Raw genomic sequence first — 23,099 nt, 5'->3', positions numbered from 1 at the left:
GGTAGGTCTGATGTTTTTGTGCAGAAAGAAGTGCCACCAAGGTAAGGGCAACCAAGTTTTTTTTTTTTTTTTTTTTTTTTTAATCATTGCTCTAAGACGTTTTATAAAAGAGTCACAGAGGGACCAAAGTCATTTGCTTTTGTGAATAAAGTTTTGTTTCTTGATAACATACTGTTTCAATCCATCAAAAAATAATAAACGAGCGATTGGGCATATTAAATTAGCAGTTGAAAATCATTTTGGGATAGAAATAAAATATATCATTATTTCTGATTATGCAAATGTGCCGCACAACATGGTTGTTAGGCCTTAATTAATGGCTAGCAAGGGCTTTACTTGCAGCATAAATGCTGGCTGCAGTGAACTACTTGACAGATGATGAAGTTAACGAGGCGTATCTCTGATTACTCACCAGACTGTGCCTGTTGTCCCCCCATTTGCCGTTGATATTGGCCAGGTGACAGTTTTTGTACCACCAGGCCCCGCGGTGCGTGAGGGCGCAGTTGCCTAGGGCGATGTCGTTATCTGAGTCGATAGTTGTCCAGGGCCGACCTTGGTGGTAGGTCATGGCGTCACCTGGGGAGCGACAAAGACAGACGCGATTGATCAAACCCGAGTAAATACTTCCCAACCTCACTGTGTCATCACTTTTTGCTGAACCACTGGACGAATATCGACATCGGCGCGGCAGTGTTGCTTTAAGACATTGTAACATGACACAGCAAAATCTATAAATGTCCAACTTGTATTGCTGACAAAAACCTAATGAAATTTCCAATTTGCTTATTGGACTCTGACTGTTGCCTTAAGCCGAAATATATTCATTTTCTTCATGCATTCTTCGGTAAAAATAGCAACATAACGTAATGCAACAAAACATGATGTTGCGTAACATAGCCTAATGTAACATCACGTCAAATAGTGTAGCGTAACGTAACAAATGAAGGCCTCAAAATTATATACCGGTAGTACCTTAAAGTAGATCTTTTGAATCGGTTGAGTCTATAGATGACAGCTACATTTCAAGTGTACCTGCTGTTCCTCTGTAACTACCAATGGTGAGTGCAAATTTCTGCCTGGCACTGGCGATCTTGAAGCTGTCGTAGACGGCGTAGGCCCTCTCAGAACCGAGACCCAAATCAAACCTCACTTCGTACTGGATGGGCGTGTTGGTCATCTGGTATATCTTATCCAGTCCTAAAATTAACAAACAAAACAAGAATAGCTCGGCCTGCGTGACTTCGCAAGACAGTATTTAGCAGAAAAAACAGGTCTTTGGTGTCCTTACCAATCCAAAACTCGTCAGTCATGTTGCCAAAACCAGCCGCATATTGCCTCCAGCGTTTCATGAAGTCCAGTTTGCCAGTGGTGCGGCGCTGCAGGACCTTGAAGAAATATATTTAATATAATTATATGTATTTGTTCATTGCTGTTCTATTACTGTGCTTCAACTTATGCATAAGAAGTGGCTGCCCCTTTTATGTAAACTAAATGAACTCTTCTCCTCTGAGATATGAAGAGGGGATTAGGGATGGGAATTGATAGGATTCTTACGATTCCGATTCCATTATCGATATTGCTTAACGATTCGATTCTTTATCGATTCTCTTATCGATTCTAATTTGGGGAAAAAGAAGAACAAACGTTTTGATTGCCATCGAGTTTGTTTAATCAGAAGTCACAACCTTACAAACTCACAACAAGGTCAAAAGAGGCCCAAAGCCTCAATATTAACTGTGGCAATAAGTGGCAAATACACAAGAATGTGTAACATTTTACTGAAACATTTTTCAAATAGAAATAAAAAATATTGGTATATATTGGCATACAGGTCGTTGGTCTGCCGTTAGCAATATGTGTTAAACTTGCAGGGGTCCCCAAACTTTTTCCAGTGAGGGCCGCATAACTTTTCCCTTCTCTGATGAGGGGCCGGGGTCAGTTTGTAACCGAAAAAGTGTGGCGATTGCAGGAGTGCCTAAATGTAAAAAAATATTGTTTTTCAGAAAGCCACAATCAAATAACCCTTTCTGGATATTTCACGGAACAAAAGTAAATAAAATAAAAATAATGGAAAATGAATGAATGAATGAATAATAATATAATATAATAATAATTAATAATAATAACACTATTAATCAAATAGATAATAACCAAATAACCCTCTGTGAGTTCTTCACAGAAAAAGGCCAGAAAATAAATAACACTATTAGGGGAAAAAAAAAAAAGCTCTCTGGTATTGTTCAGGGGGCCGGACCAAATGTCGGGGCGGGCCGTATTTGGCCCGCGGGCCGTAGTTTGGGGACCCCTGTTAAAGCGTATTATTTACCAGTATATTGAAATGCATGCATTTTAGTTTTTATGGTGTTTTCACGCTCAAGTGGGGGCGCCCTTGCGCTTCCTCACGCGAAGAAGAATGCGCTCACGTGAAGAAGAAGAAATGCCGCATCCAAGGCGAGTGAGCGAGTTAGTGAGAGAGGGAAGCACTGCGACGACCCTACGTTCTTTGTTAATGCTTGTAAAATATCTACAGAGGCAACGCCTGTATGTATCGTCTCTTGTGTTGTTGTTGTGTGTTTCAACTCGCGATCGGACACTTAAATCCAGTTGTGTAGTGGTTTAAATGATGTGCTTATGCTAGCGAACGCATGCTAACTGTTTTGTTATGACTGAATTAGGAGCTAATCACCGCTGATTTACGTTGATGCAAACCTGTTTGTTATTGGGGACGAAATTGATTTGTTTCATTTTTATTTTTCAGTTTCACTCTTCAAGTGATGGTTGAATAAAGTCAGCAAATTATACCAACGGCTTCTGTATCGTCATTTCGGAGTTTAGCTAGCTGTCTCGGTGAGCACAGTGCAGTCTATTGCAGTTATCTCCACCTTGCAATGATTGCAAGTCATTTTGTTGTAATTTTTCCTCGTGAAGTGAAGACACACTTTCGAGCGTTTGAACCTACGTGCTGTCATTGTTATGTTTACGGCTGCAATGCTCGTGCTTCGTGCTAAACCATCGTAACCTTTCATTTTCACCCTCTTTCCTGGTAAAGTGTAGCCAAACTTTGGAGCGGGTGGTTCTTGGCGTCATGCTAGTTTGATGCGTTTGGACAACAAGACAGTCACAACGCAATATGCGTCTTAAGGACTCGTTAAAGGGATCGTTAAGGCTTTTTCATTGTGATGTCGAGGCCTCGAAACACTAGGAACCGGTTCCGAATTGGAATCGGATTTCGATTCCCATCCCTAGAGGGGATAGGAATTTATTTTTTAGACTTTGTGTTTTTTTGCCGTGTACAGATGCTCTTTAATTGTGTGTCATCTTTTGTTCATTTAGGAGAATTAACCCTCCTGTCACACGAGATTTTTTGGGTCAATTTGACCCTAGGAATGACAATGTGCAAGTTTCGAAAAAATATTTATAAATTAAGCTCAGACTCATTGATGGCGATTGACGTCATTTGCCCCTCCCAGTTAAAATGGATCGGACGCAGCAATGAAATTTTAACGTTAAACATGACAGAAAATGAATTTTTCAAAACTTTAATCTAATTGTAAACATGTGCCACTAACCTTCATTAAGGCAAGCAGAGCACGTGTAATACCCCAAAATACCTATATTTTTACAAAAAGATGGGTCAATTTGACCTCTATGAGTAACCATAAAAAAATATATACTGTATATGAAATAACAACACTATTACTTTCACTGTAAAATATGTGTTACATTTTTTTTTTAGAAATAAAAATTAAAATATTTAAAATGAGGGGGTAGATGGTCAATTTCACTTTAAAAGATGTGTTAAAATTTTAATCTGTATTCTACAATTCCTTCCGATGCGGCGAGATGTTCTACACAATGCCCAGTGCGCTTGCACACGCATGCGCCCATCGGTTAAAAGCGGCGAGTATTTACCATTTTTGTTTTTATGGAGTTTTTTATCAACTTTTAATCGCCTCAAAATACTTTTTGCATGTATTCCCCTCTCATACTTTTTAAGCATTGTGTTTTCTTGTGGTAGCTTTAAAGCAGAGTGTTGATCTGTTGACCACAATAGTCACGTAAAGTATTTAAACCACCCTTATTTGATATTACAGTGATCCCTCGCTACTTCCCTCAGTCCATTGCAGATTTTTTTCAATTAATTAAAAAAAAACAAAAAAAAAAACAGATGAGCTGTACCGAGCTGATTGCGGAGTCTCCCTCCCTCCCTCTCAATGACTGACAGACGTTGATGCTTGATGTTGCCAGAGAACCGAGCTTCAAAGTGCGTCATGCGTCAATTATCATTTAACTTGTTAAACCGTCGCTGTGGCAACTCATTTTGTGTAAGCGAGCAGCTTTGGATTTGAATGGACTCACTCAATGAAGCATTTAATAAAGGAAAGCCTTTTTCTGCTTTCTTCCTGTTTAAAAACAATTCGGTGGGACAGTAACATAAATACATTGAACACCTAAATAAGTGAAAATTAACGCCCCGCACCCCAAAAAGTTTTTTTGTTTTTTTTTGTGTGGGGCACTACTTTTCATTTATTGCAGCGGGTTCTGGTCCACATTAAACGCAAAAACGAGGGATCACTTTACTACATTAAGTATTTTCTTAAGGCATGTTTTAGTTCGAGCTTCCTGTATGCATCTAAAGAAAACAAGCCGAAAGTGCACAGTAGCACTTTGGGTGTCAGATTCGCCGGTGTAGACATTTTGGCAGAACAACTGGTGATTTTGACCCGTCGATGTAAAAGGAGGGTTAAATGACCTGTAAAAAGAGAAAGTCGACTCCGGCAAATTTGCCTAGACTTTCTTCCTCTTTAAACTGAAGTAATATAGCAATTATGTATGCACTTACAGTATATGTCACCTGTCTAACCAACCCACTCATCCATTTTCTGTTTTGCTCGAGGTATTTATATATTTTATATAATAATAATAATGAAAGAGAAAAAAATGAGAGCGAGTGAGAGAGAGTGTGTGTACCAGCCAGCCGCCTCCATCAGTATCCATGTCGCAGTATGCCTCTATTGGATTGGAGTTAACATTATTGATGTACACAGTGTAGATGCCACTCTTCTTAAAGCCATTTTTCATAATCTGAAAACAGTCCATGGGGTAGGGGTGGAGCAGGCCAACTACAGAATAGATAAAGAAGGGTCAAAAACATGAATGGGATTCAACGCAACCCATGCTTGAATTATAATGTATGCGCACCCGTTTTGAAGCTGGTTTCAACCACTTTGCTCCTCTTGTTGCCTCTGTAAGCTATGATGCTGACTATGTATCTCTTCCCCATCAGGAGGCCGGATATGGCAAAGCTGGTCTCTCTGGCTCTGAGCTGCTTTTCAACAGTCTGAAAACACAATACAACAGATTACTGGCCAGTATTTAGTCTGTGTTATTTTTACACAGCATCCTCTGCAATATCCACCCACACATCAAATGTTACATTAAAGAAACAAGTAAATCTTATGCTATCCTCTTTCAGAAACTATTTGTGTGAGCAAGCACTTCTTCCCTGCGGTGGTGTAACAGCAGCACATGATGATGACATGAACACACAGTGAACTGCTGACTTGCATTTGGATAACGCAGGGCAAGAAATATGGTCTGTAATTTGGGTTTGAATTCTCCATCCTCGGGGTATTTGGATAGAAGCGGATCACGGACATTTGATAAAAAGTGAAAATTTTAATATTTAACGAACCAACTGCATTATATGTCTACTTTATTATTCATGGCAAAATAATGGGTCTATCCCAACTACTGGTTGACGCAATAATTGATTAATAAATCTGTCTGGACTCTCTGGATTTTTTTCTTTACGACCACAAGAGGGCAGCCTTGCACAGACTTCATTAAAAAGGACGTACTGTATAGTAAGGCACGCTAACCTTTTGAATACGTTCACTTATAAACATTTGCATTAAAGGAGACAAACCTATGCCATGTAAAGTGTTCCCTTTAAGAGTATTCACAGTAATTGTATTATTTTTAGTATTGCCTTTATGTGTCTCTAGGTTCAACTCACTTCCATGTTGCCATCCTCATCCCTGTAGGTTAGGATGTAGCCCTCAATGTCAGCCAAAGGAGCAGTCCAGGTCAACATGGCCGACTCAGTGGTGACACTCAGAGCCCGGAGGTCCCTCGGAGTGTCGATTTCTGTCAGTTGAATCACAGCGGACCACATGAATGCTCATTCATGCTGGTAGGGAGTACTGGAGTTAATTAGTTTGGATTTAGGGGATTGCAAAGCTTGAAATTGCCAATGAAGACCATTTGTCTAGTGTGCAAGTAGTCAAGCGCATTTTGCCTCGTGTCTTTCTCTACTTGATGTTTGGAACTAAAGCTGACAATTATCTGCGTGCATGGTTTTCATTTGCTTTGTGCGGATGAACCAGCAATTAGCCTGTCCTGTTTGAAAATAAATACTAAGCTAATTTGTTTGACACATGCACATGGACTCAGGTAATTATAGTGTAGTTCATTTTTACAGTGCGGCAACATTTGGGTCAACTGGCGGCTCATTCTAGGATGAGAGACAGGTATAAGAATGATTTGTAACCAACATGTCACACTAATAATTACACTTATGGGTTATTTGGAGTCATTGGCTCATTGGCTGCCATTAACGGCTATTGACGTCCAATCCTTTTTTTTTTTTTTTTTTTTTTTTTTTTTTTTTTTTTTTTTAAACCTGTCCTGTTCACCTGTTTGACGCGGAGAATGGAAGTCTAAGTGTCCGGATGGTCTGAACAGTTTTATTGTTTCACATTGAGAGTATGACATACTCCCATTGTGATCATTCAACATACCTCGTTTATTATGATAAAAATGCGAACAGGAAGGGGTTATCGGGAAACAGAAGAAAAGAAAAGAAAAGAAAAAAGAAACACAAGAAAAGAAAGAAAAGAAACAAAAATAACAAGAAATACATTGAACGCCTTCACTAACTATGAATATGTTGGTGCAATCGTCAGCTAGATGTGTTTCTGACTGACACCATGTGCGGGGCCTGTTGTCCAGGGAAAGAAGGGGAGAGGGGTTGGGGAGTCTATAAGCTAAGTGATTGGGAGGGGTAGAGTGTACACAAATCAGCTCTGTGATCTAGAATACCAGTAATTGTGTGAATCCCTTGTGAGTGTAAGCCCGTTGGCAACCGACCCTACGCCGCCCCATCGCCAATCCCGGCACCGGGACCCCCCCCCCACCCGAGCGCACCCAATCACATCCAGCTGCGCGCGAGCCCCACCAAACACGTCCAATCAGTTTTGACTGGGAGGGCTAACAGTGATTATTGAAATTTGCAGTGGATGGATTTTCCAGGAAAAGATTAATTTTAATGATGAGAATAATAATATATTTATTAAAATATTATCCAATATAAGATATTAATGGTAGCTGAATATAATACTATAGCTGGTAGTTATTTACAAGTAGGCATGTGCCAATTACCGTTTCATACTTTGGTATGAAAACGTCAAGGTTTCAAAACCGCAAAAATTTTCCGTCATAACGTCCCTAACGTATTAGCTATATTTTATGTCCAAAAAATGCATGGAGAAATCCCTCGCTTGCAGCTGTAAGGCTCAGCCCTCCCCCACCGGTTGTTGCTCAGTGTCAGTGAGTGAGCTGAGCTACACGATGGCAGGAGGAGGTGAAACTTCTGAACTTTTTCCCCCATCGAAGAAAACGAAATGGCTCGTATGGAAATACTTCAGCTACAGAAAAGTTACAGACGGCCGCGACTTAGAGGAGGGCCAACTGACATGTAAAACATGCTTGCGGAGGATGGCTGCCGGCAATACTTCTAGTATGATTTCACATTTATGTATAAATTTTATACAAAATTAAAGGTTAGTAACTCCAGCGTGTTTAGTGTGTCTAGCAGTGGTAAAACGTGTGTTTTTTCTCTCTGGCAGCGGTCTGTGTTGAGAAAGAGAGTGTGTGTATAACGTGAACATGATACGAGTCATACACAAGTGCTGTTTATGAAAAAAGAATTCAATTATTTTTGTTCTGACAGTAATAATGTTGAGTTGTGGCTGTGGGTTTAGACTCACCTAAAGGACTGCATTAGAATATTTCAGGTTTGTTTTTTTGTTTTTGTTTTTTTTATTTTTTATTTTATTATTCTTGATTTTAACTATTCTTATGTTCCAATTTACTAATATGTTTGAAAAAATTAAAATCCTGTGCAATGAAAAAAAAAATTTTTTTTAACCCAGATATCGCAACGTAACACATTTTAGAGCTTTAATTGCCGTGATATTTTTGCTTACGCTTATCATACCATTAGAATCTCATAACGGCACATACCTATTTAGACATAATACATAAAGTTTCCCAATGAATTATCAGCCATGTGTATAGCATGTCTATTAGTTAGTTAGCACATTTGGGCCAATTCTTTAGCTAGAGTGGCACCTTCAAAATATATAAAACTTCTCCTTTCAATAATTGGTTATTTTCAAGGCACCCAAAATGGCAACTCATTATTCAGAAGAAGAAATAAAGGGAAATAAATGATACATTAGGATTAAAAATAAATAAATAAAAATGTAAGGGTGAAGACATCTGTGGGCACAATATATATATTTGTAATGCTATATGACAGAATTAATTGATGTATTTAGGAACACATCCAAACATCTCTCGCTTGTGTATATTTTCTTGCGTGACCATTAATGGTTGGTGGTTTTCACGGAACCCTGCTTATAATCCATAACTGAGGCTACACATTTACACACTAATGAAAACAGCTAAGTTTGAACTTTCCACTTCACACGTGTTTCACACAAAGATACATTTGTTCTAAGCCATCCTCACCCAGTGCCACTATTTCTGACCCATACTGAACTACAGAACCTACAGTATTTAGCCTCAGAGAAGCCTGCCCTGCCAAAATAAAGGATTTTGCTACTTCCTGAGGATTTTGCAAATGAATGTGGAATATTTTCCTTGTGAAAAGTGTTTTTTTGAGCAATCGAACGCCCACCTTTGTATTAGTGACAGTATAAGTGGTCAATTCGACTTGTGAAAGTTTTCATTCCAATTAACACAATACCAAAACAATCCCTTCATTTTGTCGAATAGAAATTATTTATGTTGACTCAACCTGTCTCAGCTTGGACGGAGATCTTCCTGCTGCTTCTGCCTCCTTTGACAGCCCAAATGTAGACTGTGTAAACGACACCGGGCCTCAAACCACTCAGACTGTAAGAATTGCTCTCGGCACCAACGCGGATTTCCCCACTGGAGCCCTCCGAGGAACTGTGGGTGAGGACATAGCCATCGATTTCCGCCTGGACGCCTTCCCAGGACACTCTGAAGCTGCTCTCCGTTTGGTCTTGGGTTAAAGGGTTTGCAGGATCATCAAGTTCTAGAACAAGATTTCAGTAGATGTGGTATATTATACATGGTAAAGGGGCTCTACAAGTAGTTCTGTTTCAAGAAACATTAGTACTGTATTAGCAGAGGGGGGTAAAATAGCCACAATTTTTACTCAAGTAAAAGCGTTAGTTCTAAACATTATTCAACTAAAAGGAAAAATAGTTATCCAAAAAACGTTACTCAAGTACTAGTAAAAAAAAATATTTGCTGAACTGTTATTATTATTCTGTACTACAACCTATTACATGACCATATTAGGCCAGAAAATACACACACACACAAAAAGAAAAGAATCTAGAAGAACTAATTAGAAAAATCTACAGAAATGAAACATCACAAGGCCAAAAAGCATAACTGCCCTAGTGGAGAAAATACAGTGGGGCAAATAAGTATTTAGTCAACCACTAATTGTGCAAGTTCTTCCACTTGAAAATATTAGAGAGGCCTGTAATTGTCAACATGGGTAAACCTCAACCATGAGAGACAGAATGTGGGAAAAAAAACAACAACAGGGAATCACATTGTTTGATTTTTAAATAATTTATTTGCAAATCATGGTGGAAAATAAGTATTTGGTCAATACCAAAAGTTCATCTTAATACTTTGTTATGTACCCTTTGTTGGCAATAAAGGAGGCCAAACGTTTTCTGTAACTCTTCACCAGCTTTTCCCACACTGTTGCTGGTATTTTGACCCATTCCTCCATGCAGATCTCCTCTAGAACAGTGATGTTTTGTGGCTGTGGTTGGGTAACACGGACTTTCAACTCCCTCCACAGATTTTCTATGGGGTTGAGATCTGGAGACTGGCTAGGCCACTCCAGGACCTTAAAATGCTTCTTACGAAGCCACTCCTTTGTTGCCCTGGCTGTGTGTTTGAGATCATTGTCGTGCTGAAAGACCCAGCCACGTCTCATCTTCAATGCGCTTGCTGATGGAAGGAGATTTTCACTGAAAATCTCTCGATACATGGCCCCATTCATTCTTTCCTTTACACAGATCAGTTGTCTTGGTCCCTATGCAGAAAAACAGCCCCAAAGCATGATGTTTCCACCCCCATGCATCACAGTGCGTATGGTGCAATTCAGAATTCATTTTCCTCCAAACATGAGGACCTGTGTTATTACCAAAAAGTTCTTTTTTGGTTTCATCTGACCATAACACATTCTCCCAGTCCTCTTCTGGATCATCCAAATACTTCTAGCAAACCGCAGACGGGCCTGGACGAATACTTTCTTCAACTGGGGGACACGTCTGGCAGTGCAGGATTTGAGTCCCTGGCGGCACATTGTGTTACTGATAGTAGCCTTTGTTACTGTGGTCCCAGCTCTCTTTAGGTCATTCACTAGGTCCCCCCGCGTGGTTCTGGGATTTTTGCTCACCGTTCTTGTTATCATTTTGACACCACGGGGTGAGGAGGGAGTTGAAAGTCTATTTTGCACAACGACAGCCCCAAAACATCACTGCTCTAGAGGAGATCTGCATGGAGGAATGGGACAAAATACCAGCAACAGTGTGTGAAAAGCTTGTGAAGAGTTACAGAAAACGTTTGGCCTCCGTTATTGCCAACAAAGGGTACATAACAAAGTATTGAGATGAACTTTTGATATTGACCGAATACTTATTTTCCACCATGATTTGCAAATAAATTCTTTAAAAATAAAACTGGGATTTTCTGTTTTTTTTTTTTTGTTTTTTTTTTTCCCACATTCTGTCTCTCATGTTTTAGGTTTACCCATGTTGACAATTACAGGCCTCTCTAATATTTTCAAGTGGGAGAACTTGCACAATTAGTGGTTGACTAAATACTTATTTGCCCCACTGTATATTTCCCACCATGAAATGAAAAGATCATATCTTCAGTTTTTCAGAATCTATTGGTGCCAAATAAAAAGTGCTTTTGAGTGACCTTGACATAATGTGAAATAGTTCATTTTTTTTATGGCGCTTATAACACGCCACGTGATTGAACATAGGGCATCTGACTGCAAGCATGTCAGACGTATTGACTGTATTGGGAAAACTAAAGCAGACCCTTGTACACTACTGAGTCACATTTCAGGTTTTTGACTCTTATTTTGAACAAAAATAATTGCTGAACACATTTGTAGGATCCAATTTTCCAATTTCACAGTACCAGCTTACTTGATTCAATTCTATTCTTTCTTAAATTTGCTTTGACTGAGAGGACGCATATGCTTGACCAACGACTTCACCCAAATGACATCGACAAGTATCCAGTAGAGCTGTGTCAACCTAAGAAAAACATGTTGCTAATACAAGTATAAGAAGGGTTTTGGAGAATCAGCTTTTGACACCTGTTTCTGCTTGTGTTGAAACCTTCCTGCTGACTTTGTTTCCCTTGATGGCCCAGATGTAGACGGTGTAGATCACACCTGGTCTCAGTCCTGTCAAGCTGTAGGAAGTGGCGTCTGGTCCCAGAGATATTTCACCACTCGACCCCTCTGAGGACGTGTAGGTGAGGACGTAGCCTTCTATTTCTGCCTGGACACCATCCCATGATACTCTGACGCTACTTTCTGTCTCATCATTGGCTCTGAAGTTAGTAGGCGCATCGAGTCCTAGAGGAGAATGTAAGTAGAAAAGCTTTACTCATACACTAAGCAGTACAAGGTTATGTATAGAGCATAGATATTAGGAAGTCACATTGAAGACCTGTCTCTGCTTGTGTTGAGACCTTCCTGCTGGCTTTATCTCCCTTGACAGCCCAGATACGAACTGTATAGACGACTCCGGGCCTCAAACCACTTATTGTGTAAGTGCTAACATGAGGCCCAACTGGGATTTCCTCGCTCGAGCCATCAGGAGAGCGGTACTTTAGTACATAGCCGTCTATTTCTGCCTGGACGCTTTCCCATGATACCCTGAAGCTGCTCTCTGTCTCATCATGGGCTAAGATGTTAGAAGGAGCATCCAATTCTAGAGGATAAAGTTAATAGATAAGCTTTACTCAAAAAACAAGTTTTGGATGGTTAGTTATTACGTATTCATGTGGTGAGGTAAGTCATAATGAAGACCTGTTCCTGTTCGCGTTGAGACCTTCCTGCTGGCTTTGTTGCCCTTGACAGCCCAGACGTAGACTGTATAAATGATTCCAGGCCTCAAGCCTTTTAATGTGTAACTGTTACTATTAGGCCCAACTGGGATTTCCTCGCTTGAGCCATCAGGAGAACGGTAGCTTATCACGTAGCCGTCGATTTCTGCCTGGACACCTTCCCAAGACACCCTGAAGCTGCTCTCTGTTACTCCCTGGGCCAAGAGGTTAGTTGGACCATCCATCTCTGATAGAGAAGAAGCAGGTTAGTAAGCAAATGGAAGAGTTGTAAGGTTATAAAACAGTTATTGTTGAAGTTCTAACGAAATCATTCAAAGTCTACCTGTCTCAGCCGTTGTGAAACTCTTCCTGCTGACCTTGTCCCCACTGAACGCCCAGATATTTATGGTATAGACCACACCAGGCTTCAGACCAACCAGCCTATATGAAGTCATGTCGCGCCCGACCGGGATCTCGCCACTGGAGCCCGCATCCGAGGTGTACGTCAACATATAGCCTTCAATATGGGCCTGAACCGGGTCCCAAGAAAGCATTGCGGTATCTTCTGTTACCTGAGTGGTAATCAGGTTCGCTGGAGCATCGATGTCTGTTGAGGTGCAAGTAAGAAGAATGTAAAAAATTATGTGGATAATTTAAAAGGATATCTGATGGTATCCCATGTCTCATATGAGAGAAATACTTTGTAGTCTCAGAAAATGGTGGTTGATTAATGACCCCTGATTCATCTATGTCAACCTTCGATAAAATATTAAAACTGTCACAAAAAACACAGTTGAACAAATCCAGATGCACACTTAATGCCTATGTGTGTAATTGATTCTCGATTAATTCATGATCAGGCTCCAGCACCTCCGCAACCCTCGCGAGGATAAGCGGTATGGAAAATGAATGAATGAATAATTAAATGGCAAAACTGTCAAAAAGATAATTAGTGAAAGCTAGATGCCATTTGAATGTTTTAAAGGTGTGTATTATCTCTAGTATTTGTTTATTTCAGCTACCCTTTGATTTGTTTTTTTTAACAACAGGTGGTATTAAAATTCAGAACATTACTTTATGATGGGCCATTAATCATTCTGCACATGAATTTTTGGACAACAGGAGGTTATAAAATCACATACTATACAGTACATTCCGTTGTGGTTTTATTGAAGGTCTCATAAATCAATCTGTCATACGATGTTTGGCAGATTCCATAAATTATCTGGAAAGCGGAATCTTTGGTCACTCTCATGTACATTGGAAACAAAAATTAGGAACTCAACCAGCTAACTAGCTACTTGGATTGCAGGATCTTTTTGGGCTAATTTTATAACACAGAGCTAGTTTCCTGCCTTGTTATGTTGGAAGCTTTAGAAAATGTTGTGCTCAGATACACCTGAGTTGGTAGCAATGATGCTAATGCTTGCATTTATTACACATGTCCAACCACCCATTCAGATTCACAATGTGGCAGAAACGAAATATGGAGTTGCGTCACCACCAATATCAATTCCATATGTGACAGTGTGCATCTCTGTTTTGCAAGCAGCATGTGAGTAAAATTTACCACCTCTTTGCCAGGAACCTGCGGTCAAGGACACCAACTGCTGACGTGATGGAAGTGTTCATCTAGACCTGAAAGGGTGAGCTAGTCTGGCAATAGGTTTGCAATCTTCATCTGGATGCTTGTAGAATAAAAAATGATTATTGATGATGCTGAAGAACCACAGCTAATGCCCTGAGCTTGACTACCGAAAGTCAGCTGCGAAAGGCTCGAAGTGATTAGCAAGTGATAACGGCTGGTGAATTAAATATTTCCCTGTTTCTCAAAGACAGTAGCAATTCCCACTCCTTATTGTTCATGAATCCGAATCAGTGTTTCCCAACCGCTGGGAGATGATCAGTTATCTGCCTAGAAGTCATACATTGTTATATTCCAGGAGAAAAGTTGTACTATTACGAGATGATTACAGTTTTAAGAGTACGAGAATTAAATCATACATTATAATATTACATGATTAAAGATTAAAATCGAGATTAAAGTCTATTTGCTGCTTATTTTTACGTTAAATGAACCGGATGTGGTTTGGAGGTCCGCGGACTTTCAACTTTTGGTGACATAAGGTCAGTGTGTAGAATTAGATATTTATATGGTGGAAAACACAAACAAGACTGAAAAAGCATTTTCTGCTCTTGCACTCCTCTTTAAAAGACACTGCTGTATTTTACGCCAAAACAACTGTTGTGTTTGATAGAACAATATGTCTATATGCTGCCATAGCAGATTCATGGCGCATTGAGCCCCCAAACTATTTTTAATTTGCCCGTTTTACCCTGAAAACCCCCGTTTACAGACGTCGCGCAACCGCTTTTGTTAAGGCAGCCATAAAAATAAGGTAATTAATTATATTTATTAGTCTAAAAGCCTGCCTTTTTTTAGCTTAAAATCATTAATTGATGTCTAATATTTCGTTTAAAAAAAAGACTAAAAAAATATTCACTCGCATATTTTAAACTTTTAAACAAATTACATCACAATGAAAAAACATGGCGTCTGTAAAAAAGCCACGGATATTTATCTCATAACTACCTCTTAATTGTTTTTTTTTTTTTTTTTTACTGTCACATTTTATTCAATATGTTAGATTATAAACAATCGATCCAAACAAAGAAAAATTGAAAAAAAATAAATAAATTATAAGGGTAAATATTTGAAAAAAAACCCATTTCGACCACTCCTTGATGTCTGCAATTTCTGCATCGTAACCCTTGTTATATTACCATGTTTCACCCATAAAATCCCCAAATAATCCAGCTGTGGCCATTCACAGCTGTGTCTTGACACTCAGTGATACATGCGACATGGAGTTTTTGGATCGAAGCAAGGTAAGTACGTGATAATATCTCGTTAAAGTCATGGCGTCTGTAATTCTGCTCTCGCGTGCTCTCACCTCCAGATAGGGTTTTGCTGTTTAGTTTTTTAATTTTTTTTTTTTAAATGCCCTCGTGTTCAAAATTTTTCTTCCCCTAGAAAATTGAGATTTTAAGCTTTCCAATGATGTATCACACGTGCATATCAGAAAATTTTGAAAGTTGGCTAAATTGGGTGTCTCAGAGCGAAACTTGTAGCGGAAGTCACCTGTAGGGATGGGAATTGATAGGATTTTTACGATTCCGATTCCATTATCGATATTGCTTAACGATTCGATTCTTTATCGATTCTCTTATCGATTCTAATTTGGGAAAAAAGAAGAACAAACGTTTTGATTGGCATCGAGTTTGTTTAATCAGAAGTCACAACCTTACAAACTCACAACGAGATCAAAAGAGGCCCAAAGCCTCAATGTTAACTGTGGCAATAAGTGGCAAATACACAAGAATGTGTAACATTTTACTGAAACATTTATCTAATAGAAATAAAAAATATTGGTATATATATATAGGCAGATAGGTTTTTGTTCTGCCTTTGGCAATATGTGTTAAAGCAGGGGTCCCCAAACTTTTTCCTGTGAGGGCCACATAACTTTTCCCTTCTCTGATGAGGGGCCGGGGTCAGTTTGTTACAGAAAAAGTGTGACGATTGCAGAAGTGCATAAATGTAAAAAAGTATTGTTTTTCAGAAAGCCACAATCAAATAACCCTTTCTGGATTCTTTATAATAATAATAATAATAATTAATAATAAAAACACTATTAATCAAATAGATAATAACCAAATAACCCTCTCTGAATTCTTCAAGGAAAAGGCCAGAAAAGAAATAACACGATTGAGAAAAAAAAATAAAAAAATTCAAAATGGCCGGACCAAATGTGGAGGCGGGCCATATTTGGGCCGCGGGCCGCCGTTTGAGGACCACTGGAGCGCGCATACACCCAAAGAAGAAATGCGGCATCCAAGTGAGTGAGAGAGGGAAACACTTCTACGAGCCTACGTTCTTTGTTAATGTTAATATCTACAGAGGCAACGCCTGTATGTATCATCTTTTGTGTTGTTGTTGTTGTGTTTCCACTCGCGATCGGACACTTAAGTCCAGTTGTGTAGTGGTTTGAACGATGTGCTAATGCTAGCGAACGAATGCTAACCATACTGTTATTAGCAGCTAATCATCGCTGATTTACTTTGATGCAAACCTGTTTGTTATTGGGGACGAAATTGATTTGTTTCATTTCTATTCTTAGTTTCACTCTTCAAGTGATGGTTGAATAAAGTCAGCAAATTATACCAACGTCTTCTGCATCGTCATTTGGGAGTTTAGCTAACTGTATAGCCGGGACTTTGTACTGTGAAGACACACTTTCAAGCGTTTGAACCTACGTGTTGTCGTTGTTATGTTTATGGCTGCAATGCTCGTGCTTACCCGTCGTAACCTTTCATTTTCACACTCTTTCCTGGTGAAGTGTAGTCAAACTTTGGAGCGAGTGGTTCTTGGCGCCATGCTAGTTTGATGCATTTGGACAACAAGACAGTCACGACGCAATATGCGTCTTCAGGACTCGTTAAAGGGATCGTTAAGGCTTTTTCATTGTGATGTCGAGGCCTCGAAACACTCGGAACCGGTTCCAAATTGGAATCGGATTTCGATTCCCATCCCTAGTCACCTGAGTGTTTTCCGCCATATACATTTTTTGTGTTTATTTGATTCCTGTTAATGACCTGGATGAGAATTACTTTGTATTGTTAAAATAGACTACAGTTTTAAATGCTAGCTCGTGGTGTGCATTGAGATTTGTTCAACACAAAAAGTGTGCCTCAGCTCAAAAAGGGTTGGGAAACACTAAACTACAGTAGATTGTAAAATTTTCATTTCTACACTATACAGTTGACAGTACATTAGTACCTCTACATACGAATTTAGTTCGTTCCAGGACCTGGTTTGTAAGTTGAAATGATCGTATGTCGAGCGTGATTTTCCCATTAGATTACATTATAATTAGATTGATTTTTTCCACAGCCCAAAAACCTACACAAAATCCTTCATAAATACCACTGGCACAATTACAAATAGCAATTATATATAGCAAAACAAATGAATTATAAATACAAATCGGAATAATACTAATGTAACGAATCGGGTTCTAATGTGGCGGTTGTGTTTTGGCATGCTGTTCCTGAACGCACCGTGTGACTGATGAGCGAGAGAATGCGGTAGAATGGGAAGTTTTTACTTTTTTTTCATGTTGTTGTTGTTTTTTTTGCGTCAGCTACAGCGGACAGTAGCTGTGTTGTGGTGCACAAATTCTGAAATAAATGATTAAAAACCTAACCAAGCTGGCGACTTCCTTGCCAATGTTATCATAATAATCATAATAATCATAATAAATCGGAAATAAGAAAGTGTTTTTGTTGTCACCTTAACTTATAGAGATTGGCGAACGGAGGTCGGAGGAGACCGGCCATATTGTCAAGCCAGTTTACTCACATCACGCTCATATCATTTCCGTCTTAATTTCGATGGTAAGCGTTACTTTTTTCCACCACCTGCACTAACGTTCTTGGGACCTATGTTGATTTCTCTTGCCGTGTGTCTGTCTTGCAGGAAAACAATGAAATTGCGACGCCGTCATAAGTCATCGTATAGTATTTCGAGCATGTCGTCATACAACAAACAAATGAGAAGTCAAATTTCACGTCTAATGTCGAAAGGATCTTATGTCGATGCGATCATATGTCGAGGCATAGACTTCATTATGATTGACGGGTCAGAATCGACATTCACCATGCAACACCTTGGAGGGGGCCGCCCTGAAGTCCACTTTACTTATTCCCAGTCGGTCGCCGAGTAAAAACATGCAGGATTTTAACACGCCGGATTTAAAAAGTACGAAAGCTGTGCCGCATACAAACAGGGAGGATTGTCTCAGGAGTGATTTATTCGAGGATTCAAGGAAATTATATATTTCGTAATATGCATGCATGTTGAAACGTGAAAAAATCAGTAGGAGAATGGGAAACGCTACTGCAATCAGGGTCATTCTTCGACATATTTACATAAAATAAATGCATAACTGCTCGGCTTTTTGCTCTTTTAACACAGAATCAGTACTGTTTTACGTTCATATCTATAAAGAATTCGGGGATTTGAGCATTTATTCACAAGAATTTTTAACGGAAAAAGCTCTGTTTACAAATGGCGGCCACCGCATTGACTAACAAACTAGCCTCGTACTTCGACATATTTAAATAAAATAAATGCGGAACTGCCCGTTTTTTTTGCTCTTTTAACAAAGAATTGAGACTGTTTTATCTTCATATCTATAAAGAATTTGGGGATTTAAGCATTCATTCACAAGAATTTTCACCGGAAAAAGCTATTTGTCTGTGATTCCACTCGGTCAGTTTTGAAAGCCAAGCAAACAATGCAGGCACCCTATTAATCGGCCCCGCGCCCCGTCAATAGTTATGAAATCTATGGTCGACGTACCACTGTCCAACCATGAGATATGAGCGGTGAATGAAGTAGCGAGCAGAAAAACATGTCACTTGTTGTCGCCTACTTTCCAAACCACAGACAAAAAATAGGGGTCACAGAAAAGGTTTCCACGTATTTGTTGCTAAGATCCAGACTTATGTTGAACAGCAACACCAGCTGAGTCACTGTTCGTGACATTGGTGGAAAACCAACATCTAGTGGTGTCCTTGTACACAATGATAGCACAGAGTGTGTAACATCTGTGGTATCACGGGAGACACGTGAGCCACGAGTCAGAGTGTGCTGAGGAAAGATTGATGACAGAGGAGTGAAGAAGTGAGGGTGTGGTACAAGCATCCAGCAGAGACAGGGGAAGTGAAGGGAAATGTAAAAGTAATCATCATTAGGGATGATTCCTTTGTGGCACACTTCAAGGTTAGTCCGGTGTCATGATGTGGTTGGTTTGATGAAGACTGATGGATGATACATGCAGGGGAAGAAAGGAGCTGTCCGTCTGCTAAACTTTATTCCATCTCTTTGTTTTTCTCCTCATCCACTCTCTTCTCTACTCTTACTGGTTTGCGCTTGATGGTCAAAAACACATCAGGATCTTAAACTAGTTGGAAACGAGTGATAAAGTTCAATTTCATGACCATGCACCACTGTCATTTGAACACACAACATAATTATTTGTGAATAATTAATTAAGTGCCTGTTAAATTGAATTCTAGGTCAAATAAAGGCTGTATTATACTCTGTTGATTCTTGATTTTCCTCAAGTTTCTCTTGAGCATTTTTTTTGTCTTTTGCTGGGTACCAAATTTTTTAACATCTGACTGATAAGTCAGTCAGACAAACTACACACACACATTACTGGACCATATAAGGTGCCCCACCATAATACTAAGACTTAACATGTTTTGCTTCCTCTAGCATATCCATCTGCTTTTGGTTATTTGGGCTTTACTGGTGAATTCATTGAATGCAAATTAGGAGCAGCTGCAGTGTTAAGCCTTGTTATACCTCCTATCACATTAGCCATCAAGTTCACACTGAATTTGAGTGTCCATTTTACATAACAGTGAAATCATTGAGTGCCACTGGATGTTTGAGTAGCAGATAATTCATTTATTTTCACTTTAATGTGTACACTGTACAAGTGATAGAGGTGGGAATCTGTGGGCACCTAATGATTCGATTACGATTACGATTCAGTGGCTACGATTCGATTATAAATCAATTATTGCCCCCCCCCCCCCCCCCCCCTTTTTAATGTTCGTACATTACTTACAAAAATTGTACAAAAAAACTCTCAGGCTTAAATAAACGACTATTTCAGTATGAAGTTAACAGTTCAAAACAGTAAATAAAATACTCAAGTCCCCATTCTGTATCAGCAGCTTTACACTACAGTCAATGAATTTAATGTTGTGAATCAACCGTTAAAGTTGTTAAAATTGCTCCCGTTAGTCCATAATTTCCCTTCCGTCTACTTTCGACATGTGAAAGTTTTAAAACTGTTTTAAAGAAAGATTCAAGTCAAGATTTTGTCGATGTAGGAGTATTTTAGATAAAAAGTTAATTAGGTTCTTTTTTTTTTTTTTTCTTTTCTTTAAATCCTGTCCTGTTCAGCTGTTTGACACGGAGAATGAAAGTCTAAGTGTCCGGTTGGTCTAAACAGTTTTAATGTTTCACAATGAGAGTATGTCATACTCCCATTGTGATCATTCAAGATACATCATTTATTATGACAAAGCAGTGAACAGGAAAGGGTTATGGGGGAACAAAAAAAAAAAGAAACACAAGAAAAGAGAGAAAAGAAAAGCAACAACAAGAAATACATTGAACTCCTACACTAACTATTAATATGTTGGTGCTGACATCAGCTAGATGTATTTTCGGTTGACACCATGTGGGGGGGGCCTGTTGACCAGGGAAAGAAGGGGAGAGAGGGTGGGGAAAAACTATAGGCTAAGTGATTGGGAGGGGTAGAGTGTACACAAATCAGCACTGTGATCTAGAACCCAGTAATCGTGTGAATCCATGATCTAGAACACAGTCCATTCATCCATCCATTCTCTTCCGCTTGTTCCGGGGTCGGGTCGCGGGGGCAGCAGCTTTAACAGGGAAGCCCAGACTTCCCTCTCCCCAGCCACTTCAACCAGCTCCTCCGGCGGGATCCCAAGGCGTTCCCAGGCCAGCCGAGAGACATAGTCTCTCCAGCGTGTCCTGGGTCGTCCCCGGGGCCTCCCGCCGGTGGGACATGCCCGGAACACCTCTCCAGGGAGGCGTCCGGGAGGCATCCGAACCAGATGCCCGAGCCACCTCAGCTGGCTCCTCTCTACGCGGAGGAGTAGCGGCTCGATGCCGAGTCCCTCCCGGATGACCGGGCTTCTCACCCTATCTCTAAGGGAGAGCCCTGACACCCTGCGGAGGTAACTCATTTCGGCCGCTTGTATCCGGGATCTTGTTCTTTCGGTCACGACCCAAAGCTCGTGACCATAGGTGAGGGTAGGAACGTAGATCGACTGGTAAATCGAGAGCTTTGCCTTTCGGCTCAGCTCCTTCACCACTACGGACCGGTGCAGAGTCCGCATTACTGCAGACGCTGCACCGATTCGCCTGTCGATCTCCCGCTCCCTCCTACCGTCACTCGTGAACAAGACCCCAAGATACTTGAACTCCTCCACTTGGGGCAGGATCTCATCCCCGACCCGGAGAGGGCACTCCACCCTTTTCCGACTGAGGACCATGGTCTCGGATTTGGAGGTGCTGATCTTCATCCCAACCGCTTCACACTCAGCTGCGAACCGCTCCAGTGAGAGTTGGAGGTCACGGCTTGATGAAGCCAACAGCACTAAATCATCTGCAAAAAGCAGGGATTCAATGCTGAGGTCACCAAACCGGACCCCCTCAACGCTTCGGCTGCGCCTGGAAATTCTGTCCATAAAAATTATGAACAAAATCGGTGACAAAGGGCAGCCTTGGCGGAGTCCAACCCTCACTGGGAACGAATTCGACTTACTGCCGGCAATGCGGACCAAACTCTGACACCGGTCGTACAGGGACCGAACAGCCCTTACCAAGGGGCTCGGTACCCCGTACTCCCGGAGCACCCCCCACAGGACTCCCCAAGGCACACGGTCGAACGCCTTCTCCAGATCCACAAAACACATGTAGACTGATCGGGCGAACTCCCATGCACCCTCGAGGACCCTGCCGAGGGTGTAGAGCTGGTCCACTGTTCCACGGCCGGGACGAAAACCACACTGCTCCTCCTGAATCCGAGATTCGACTTCTCGGTGGACTCTCCTCTCCAGCACCCCTGAATAGACTTTACCAGGGAGGCTGAGGAGTGCGATCCCTCTATAATTGGAACACACCCTCCGGTCCCCCTTCTTAAAAAGGGGGACCACCACCCCGGTCTGCCAATCCAGAGGCACTGTCCCCGATGTCCACGCGATGTTGTAGAGACGTGTCAGCCACGACACCCCTACAACATCCAGAGCCTTTAGGAACTCCGGGCGGATCTCATCTACCCCCGGAGCCTTGCCACCGAGGAGCTTTCCAACCGCCTCAGTGACTTTAACCCCAGAGATCGAAGAGCCCACCTCAGAGTCTTCAGACTCTGCTTCCTCAAAGGAAGGCGTGTCGGTGGAATTGAGGAGGGCCTCGAAGTATTCTCCCCACCGGCTCACGACGTCCCAAGTCGAGGTCAGCAGCACACCATCTTCACTATACACAGTGTTAATGGTGCACTGCTTTCCTCTCCTCAGGCGCCGGATGGTGGACCAGAATTTCCTCGAAGCCGTCCGGAAGTCGTTTTCCATGGCCTCGCCGAACTCCTCCCATGTCCGGGTTTTTGCCTCGGCGACCGCCAAAGCCGCAGTCCGCTTGGCCAGCCGGTACCTGTCAGCTGCCTCCGGAGTCCCACAGGCCAAAAAGGCCCGATAGGCCTCCTTCTTCAGCTTGACGGCATCCCTTACCGCTGGTGTCCACCAGCGGGTTCGGGGATTGCCGCCACGACAGGCACCAACCACCTTACGGCCACAGCTCTGATCGGCCGCCTCAACAATGGAGGTGCGGAACATGGCCCACTTGGACTCAATGTCCCCACCTCCCCCGGGACAAGGGAGAAGTTCTGCCGGAGGTGGGTGTTGAAACTCTTTCTGACAGGGGATTCTGCCAGACGTTCCCAGCAGACCCTCACAATACGTTTGGGCTTGCCAGGTCTGGCCAGCATCTTCCCCCG

At 41.1% G+C, this 23,099-nt stretch overlaps 1 protein-coding gene across 1 annotated transcript in view; it reads right to left on the bottom strand.

Annotated features, from left to right (window-relative positions):
• tnn (tenascin N) overlaps positions 1-23,099 on the bottom strand; it is a 68,389-nt gene that overhangs the window by 5,673 nt on the left and 39,617 nt on the right. The window contains exons 9-18 of the mRNA XM_057856453.1: positions 12,779-13,042; positions 12,057-12,320; positions 11,699-11,962; positions 9,107-9,370; positions 6,020-6,150; positions 5,203-5,341; positions 4,972-5,123; positions 1,289-1,385; positions 1,033-1,197; positions 413-576 (exon numbers count right to left, since the gene is read on the bottom strand). Of these exons, the coding sequence (XP_057712436.1) occupies positions 413-576; positions 1,033-1,197; positions 1,289-1,385; positions 4,972-5,123; positions 5,203-5,341; positions 6,020-6,150; positions 9,107-9,370; positions 11,699-11,962; positions 12,057-12,320; positions 12,779-13,042 (1,904 nt within the window). The remainder of the gene's footprint in view (positions 1-412; positions 577-1,032; positions 1,198-1,288; positions 1,386-4,971; positions 5,124-5,202; positions 5,342-6,019; positions 6,151-9,106; positions 9,371-11,698; positions 11,963-12,056; positions 12,321-12,778; positions 13,043-23,099) is intronic.

This window comes from Corythoichthys intestinalis, chromosome 14, assembly GCF_030265065.1.
Source record: "Corythoichthys intestinalis isolate RoL2023-P3 chromosome 14, ASM3026506v1, whole genome shotgun sequence".
NCBI lineage: Eukaryota > Metazoa > Chordata > Actinopteri > Syngnathiformes > Syngnathidae > Corythoichthys > Corythoichthys intestinalis.
The sequence above is the reverse complement of the archived record's forward strand: the minus strand, read 5'-3'. Positions and strand labels throughout refer to the sequence as shown.